Source organism: Larimichthys crocea, chromosome XI (genome assembly GCF_000972845.2).
Source record: "Larimichthys crocea isolate SSNF chromosome XI, L_crocea_2.0, whole genome shotgun sequence".
Classification (NCBI taxonomy): Eukaryota; Metazoa; Chordata; class Actinopteri; family Sciaenidae; genus Larimichthys; species Larimichthys crocea.
This window is the reverse complement of record NC_040021.1, coordinates 17,034,102-17,041,326: the sequence shown is the minus strand read 5'-3', so window position 1 is coordinate 17,041,326 and position 7,225 is coordinate 17,034,102. Positions and strand designations below refer to the sequence as shown.

Genomic DNA, 7,225 nt, shown 5'->3' with positions numbered 1-7,225 from the left:
TTCTTTTTTTTTTGTTCATTTTATATTTATTATTTTTTACACATAACGGTAACAGGAGAGTGGGATAAGCCAGACATGACATGCACAAAATATATCAAAACTCTCTCTGGGGAGACAGACAACTCAACTGCTGCCTCCTCTCTTTCACACAGCGATAGATAGAGATGGGGCAAGGATAAAGGTGGGTGAGTGAGAGTAAAAGTTAGAGGTAAAGTCCCTCCGGCGTGCCCTCCTGCTTCTTGTACAGCACGTTTTCCTTGGACTTCTTAAAGTCTTCGTTGGTGACTTTCATACGACGCTCACGCAAAGCCATGAGGCCTGCTTCTGTGCAGATGGCCTGGAGAACAGAGAGAGGGGAACAAATGTCAAGCTTGATTTCTGCTTTAATAGAAAGCATGGAGGTGTGCTCCTCTGTGTAGAAGTACAGTAAAGACATGGGTGTGGTCTAATAGAGTAAAAACAAACAGCAGCAGTAACAATGCTCTTCTTTGTGTTGTCATATTATCAAAATATGTGTTTAAGCTTTCCTGTTAACCAGGTACACCAGTAACTCGAGACGGGAGTTAATTCTAAGAGACACAATTCAAACTGATCACAGATCAGACCACAGGATGAACTTGACAGCCACCTCTCACTATCACAAGATAAGAGTTTAGGTGGAGGTGTCACTTGAATGCTTTTCCAGATCAGATATCACAGAAGTCTGCAAATATTTTTCTGCTACATACCTGCTATTGTAAATGATCATTGGTCATTTCTATGTTAAAGTTGTTTATGATAAAGAAATTAAATCCATATGAATCTAACTACATATCAGAAAGCTGGAACCCACTGTGTAATTCCGCCAGCCTCCACACGAGGGCAGCAGAGTTGAGTCAGTGAGCAGTAGATTACTGTAACCGCTCTGGATAACACAATTAAAGAAGTGTTGATGCTACAATCATTTAGAAAATCGGCCCTTGTGGCTCCCTTCAGACAGCTTCATATTGTTTTCCTCTTTCTGCTGAGCCACAATGTGAACTGGCTCGCTGCCAAAGAGCTCACACAACCAATAAATGGCTGGAGTCAGAGAATCAGGCCAGAACAAATGAAGAAAACGGACAATAAGTCTCCAGTGCCAGGAAGCGGTTCGATTGGACACAGCCCCTGCCGTGCTGCTTGATCTATTCTTATGTTGAAGCAGTGTTCAGTGACAGATACCATTACATCTGTGGGAGTAATCAAAGACTCACTGGATCCACTATCCCCAGTTTTGGCTGTGGTTGGTAAATGTCATTCCATTGCTAAGATTTAGGGCTGCAGCTATCCCATATTTTGGTAATCAAGTATTCTGTCGAATATTCTATCGATTAATCGTATAAAATTATTATTCTTATAACTTTCGCTTTGCTGCGTTTGGTCATTTTGGCTGTTTTCAGTCCTGGCGTCTGCCATTCTGTACGTCAACACTGTCCACATGTGTTACCAAAAGCCCACTTCTGTCTTCTTCCGCTTTGCAGGAGACGCATGGCCTGCAACGTAAGCACGCTGTGTCACACTAAAAAGAATCCGTGTGAAACGTGAGCTTTAAATTTAATTAAACGAGGCTTCGAGGCAGACGAAATTCCTCGACCAGTCTTTGTAATCGAGTTACTCCAGGTACTCGAGGAATCGTTGCAGCCCTACTAATCTTTCTAATCCTGATTGGTCAAAACGTGAAACTGGCAGGTGGATTTTGTATCAAGCTACTGAGATCAGAGAGAAAACCAGTCTGCGGCAGTGTGCGGACAGTCTCACTCTTACCTTAATGTCTGCTCCTGATAGGTCGTCCTTAGCTAGAATGAGGTCATCGAGGGTGACATCATCTGCTACTGTCATGCGGCTGGTGTGGATCTGGAAGATCCTCCGTTTGGTCTTCTCGTCTGGCAGAGGAAACTCGATCTTGCGGTCGATTCTCCCTGAAGAGACAAAAACAGAAACATTAGAAACTGCTGCTGTGAAGGGCTTCTTACTACTTACTAATGCCAACAACTAATCATTTTGAAAAGTAATTAATAAGCTAAGTGAGGTTTCTGCCCATATAGCAGATCTGATCAGGGATCAGCCGATGGGTCAAGTGTCAACAGTTTCAGTTCAGGTCTAAATCTGACCACTGAGGTCAGGTGAATAATTCAGAGTTCAATAAAAGAAAGTCTTAATTATTCTTTTAGGAAAAAGGAAAAGGATTAATTTCCAAAGGCAGACAGAAAACCTGACATCATTTCTTCACCCTGCAGTGACTCAGCAGAAAACAGCCACTTCTCCAATGTCTCAAAGACAAACTGTCGATATGAGATCAGACAGTCAGTGATGACTCACCAGGTCGGATGAGGGCCGGGTCCAGGGTTTCTATCCGGTTGGTAGCCATGATAACTTTGACGTCTCCCCGGGAGTCGAAGCCATCCAGCTGGTTGAGCAGCTCCAACATGGTTCTCTGGATCTCCCTCTCACCGCCAGAGTTGGAGTCATACCTTCACAACACAGACAGGAAAGCTTTCTATCAAGAATTTATAGAATCTGCTTCATCGCCCTGCAACCTCAGACTCTGAGGACTTCAAGCTTGTCCATCTTGCAGTCTTGTTTCCACTGATCCATTCAAATGAGTTGTTTGCTGTCTTTTCCATGTGAGGTAAAAAAGCCCAGCCATGTCCGCAGCGCAAATTCATATATAATTTATGTGCGTCAACATCCAACCAAAGTCTGATATAGGCCGTTGATGCCTGTCAGCCAATATCCTGACTATCAGTGTTAAGAGTTTTTTACATTTCGCTGGGAGGGAAAAAAGAACAAATCAAGCTTTTGATTAGATAGATCCTGTAGCGTCGGAATAGGAAAAAGGTCCGGTCTGGTCTGACATGGAAGTTGAACTAGTTATATTTATACATTTGAACACCTAAAAATTCAAATTATATCAGCCTATATTCAATGACACACAATGTAATCATTCACTTTGTAATGATACAGTCCTCTAATATCCTGGGTGCTGTATCTAACAGGGCATCCTTCATTTGTGTGCTTGCTGTTCATACAGCAGTTTGCTTAGTAAACTGCTTAATAGGCTTACATAATTTTAAGACTTCCCAAACAGAAATAAACTTTCAGTCAGATGATGAAAGTTACTGAAATGTGCCAAGGAAAAATAAAACACTTATATTAAGGCACAGCCAGTTCTCACACTTCCAATTCGACACCCTGTCCTCGTCTTCAGACTCCTCAACACCGTATGTGATACATTATCACTGCTCCGGCACTCTCAGTCTCCCAGGTTCTGTCTAAGTTAGCTCTGAGCAGACGTCTGTGTACCTCTTTGTGCCGATGGCATCGATCTCATCGATGAAGACAATGGAGGGCGCATGCTCCTCTGCCACCCTGAAAAGCTCTCGCACCAGTTTGGGCCCGTCTCCCAGGTACTTCTGGATCAGCTCTGAGCCCACCACGCGCAGGAAGGTGGCTGATGTCTGATTGGCCACAGCCTTGGCGAGAAGCGTCTTCCCTGATGCATGCAGAGAAGTACAGTTGGTTAAAAGACAACAACAACAACAGACCTTACTGGTTTATATTCTAGCTGCTGCATCCAAGTGGATGTTGTCAATTATTGGTAGGACAGAAGAGCAAGACTGGATTTCTGAGATGTATAAATGTTACTCTTGACAAAAGTGATATTCTTTCATAATTTCCTAGATTCATAACAAAGCAGTGATGACAGACACATGATGTCTGAAAGGTTTGTTAAAGTTTACAACATCTGACATCAACAAAGATTAAACCTCAGTTTTTCTATTTGTAACAGTGATGATGTGTAGTTCTTTATGAATGCACGGAGGTGAATCACAGCCAAGTTGAAGTGAACAGTGAAGTGCACTTCACTTAACCTCACGCCCTTTGTTAATGAGACTGTTCAGTGAAGAGAATTGATTCAGAAACCATTTCGAACACTAGAAAACCTTGGTAATTTAAGTTTTTGTTGTTTTGAATCATCACAATAGTGGAACTCTGACTTCTGTGGCATTAGTGAGAAGCAGCAGCAGGTTAGTGACGGCTGCCAGTGATAGCAAAGACCTTTGTCTCTGTATTTCATTTAAAATATACTTTATACTAATGTGACTGAACTGGAAAATTTAAATCTGTGTGTCATTTTGGTACAACCTATTGATGCCATTTCCTTAAATCATTGGGGGAATAACTACATAAATGTCATCACAGACGATTGTCTCTGACTTTCTGATTATTCTGATTTCTCTGGAACATGGAGTGAGCATAGTGCTGTCACGATTCAAACTGTTCTGCCTGGGAACTTTTAGCCGTTAGCAACATGTGATGAGTTTAACACAAGCTGATTGGCGTGCGAGTCAGTCACAATATGACGAGCGCAAATGAAAAAAATCTGAGCTGGAAGACTTGTCTGTGTCCTTTAAAATCAGTTGTTTGGGAACGATTCTAGTTGCTGTAGCTGTGGTTAAGATAGGAACGGTGTGTAAGTGATTTATTTTGTATTTTCAGTTTCAAGGCACCGGAGATACTTGCAGCCTCTCGTGACCTGCTGTTCTTCCGGGAAAGTGTTTGTTTAGTGTAATATAGAAATGTTCCCCATTTTTATAAAGAAAACTGTTTATTAAAGTTGTCAGTGGGCAAAATGTTTCCTCAGTGCCAAGCAACCAGATTTGCTGGAGTATGAAATGACCATGACCTCTCTTATAAAAGAGGCTGACTAAACTGTGTTACAGGTCAGAAGGATGGTAGGCCTCTAAAAGAAAATGGACATTTTCTGCTGGAGTCTTTACAGGTTTGATGGTAAAATGTGTAATGAAAGTCTTTACCTGTGCCAGGTGGTCCGTATAAGATGACACCTTTGGGGGGCTTGATGCCCATCTCTTCATAATACTCTGGATGTGTGAGAGGCAACTCCACTGACTCCTGTATAACACAAGAAGATACTGCACAGTCAGCCTCAATGTATCGTCAACCTCATTACAAGCAACAGACAGAATCTGTATCACTTTAACTGTTGATTATTGGCATGGTTTGGCCCAGTGTTTAATGAGCAGCCAGACAGTTGATTATATGCAGTTTGGGTTCACTCTGAATTGAACATCATTAACATAAACATACTTTTTAAGAAGAACAGTTCAGGCTCTGTTTTTTTACATGGCAGGCTGAAGTGATATACCTTGATCTCCTGGATCTGATTGTCCAGTCCTCCGATGTCAGCGTATGTTTCTTGTGGGGCCTTCTCCACCTTCATCACTGTCACCAAAGGATCAGTGTCATCCATCAGCACCCCAATCACAGCATGAACCTACAAGTGAAGCAAGAAAACAGGACACTCAGTAAGGGGAGGTGAGGTGGCTGGAAATTTTAAAACATTATTATTTGCTGGCTGTAGATCAGAGAATGCAGTGACACAGCTGAGTGAGAAACACTATCAAGTTATGCAACTGTAATTATCTTTACAGTTGTGTAATGTAAACCTAAAATAAAGGCTTCTCACTGAGTCCTACCTTGTGGTTGAGTAGGACAGAGCAGCCGGGCTCCAGCAGATCCTTATCCACAAAGGACAGGATGCTGACGTAGTGCTCTGATCCCACTGAGGTGGAAACGATGGCGTGGTTGTCATCGATGATCTCCTCCAGAGTGCCCACAGACATGGGGGTCCCACGCAGGTCGTCCACCTTTGACCTCTCCTCCTGGATAAGAACAAGGTTATTGTATGACCATTTCATCCAAATACACAGCACGAAGGCATGTGAGTGCACGTATGTGATGAGGGCTGACCTCCTGTTTCTCCTCCAGAGGCTTCATCTGCTCCTGGTTCCTGATGAACTCCTCTTCCATCAGAAGGTAGTCTTTGATTCGCTCCTGCTTCAGCAGCTTCAAGCGGCACTGAGTGTGAGGTGTGACTGAAAGCAAACACAGGCCGGCGTATTTAAAAAGATACATTTGACTCAACCGGAGACATACACTGCCTTCCCTGTTTTACAGTTTGTCAATATCATAAAGCTATTTTCTCTTCCCTGTTTTACAGTTTGTCAATATCATAAAGCTATTTTCTCTGATATTTACTTTTTTTTATTCAGTAACGCAATATAAACAGTTTTAATAGTGTTACGATCTATCTACTAGGGATGTCAGGGATAACTGTAGATAGCCAAAAGACCAAAGAAACACTCATCATGAATGACATCGCACACGTCCACAGCTCTCGGTCACTCACCCAGAGGTAGTTTGCTCGCGGCATCTGGTCCCTTGGTCTTCTTCTTTTTCTTGCCGACTCTGGTGGGAATCGGAGGCTCATACTTCTTTTTCTTGTCCTTCAGTTTGTACAAAGCGTGAACGGTGACACATGTCAGAAAAGGTTAGAAACACACACACACACACACACAAACACACACACACACACACAGATGAATGATGCTGTATCAGAGCAGTGTGTAACAAAAAGTGTCTGGCTGCTTAGACTCAGAACTAAAGCTTACTAGAATATTACACTTTATAATTATGATTATCTACAAGGTTCAACTGTGAGCACAACAACATTCAGCCACCAAAACAAGCGAGCTGAGTTGAGTGGAGTCATTGTCTGGCAGCAGCTCTGTCACTCTCACCTTGTCGTCCTTCTTGCCTCCCCCTGGACCGTGGCCTCCGCTCTGACTTTGACCCTAGAGGAACATCAGGTTGTTCATGTCATGAAAGCTGTGAGGAGGAAAGCGGCTACCACAACATTAAAGACAGCAACGCTCCCGTTAGCCGAGCTGCGGCTAACGCCTCCGTTAGCCTCCGTCACGGCGGAATAAAACACGTCAGCTCGTGTTAATAAAAAGACAAACTCCCTGACATTAATATCACCTACAGAGAAGCATAACACCCTTTATAAATATAAGATAAAACTGTCTCTACGAGATGAATGACGCTGCTAATAAGAGCTAACGGGGAAAAAAGCTAACGTTAGCTTTCGGCTACCTACTTTTAAATCTGTTGTTGCTTCACAAACGAGGCATAAAACCGCCCGAAGCTACGCGGCAGCCAGAATATCAACGCTTCAATACCTGAATAAATATGATAAGTGGCGTTTTATCGGCGAATAAAACGTTTAATTAAAATAAACAGACGAGCCGAGCGGAAAAATGCTTGCTCACTTACCATTGTTGCCCGTCGCTCTGAAGTGACGTCAGGGAGTACGGAAACTCTATAGGACCAAAAAAAAAAAAAG

General features: G+C 42.8%; 1 protein-coding gene across 1 annotated transcript; it reads right to left on the bottom strand.

Annotated features, from left to right (window-relative positions):
- On the bottom strand, positions 1 to 7,225 carry LOC104940358 (26S proteasome regulatory subunit 4). The gene is made up of 11 exons (XM_010756947.3): positions 7,156 to 7,225; positions 6,621 to 6,674; positions 6,230 to 6,326; positions 5,791 to 5,915; positions 5,517 to 5,702; positions 5,186 to 5,314; positions 4,836 to 4,932; positions 3,322 to 3,511; positions 2,338 to 2,489; positions 1,783 to 1,937; positions 1 to 337 (listed from the first exon to the last, which is right to left on the bottom strand). The coding sequence occupies exons 1-11, from the start codon at positions 7,156 to 7,158 to the stop codon at positions 203 to 205; spliced, it is 1,323 nt and encodes a 440-aa protein (XP_010755249.1). The 5' UTR covers positions 7,159 to 7,225; the 3' UTR covers positions 1 to 202.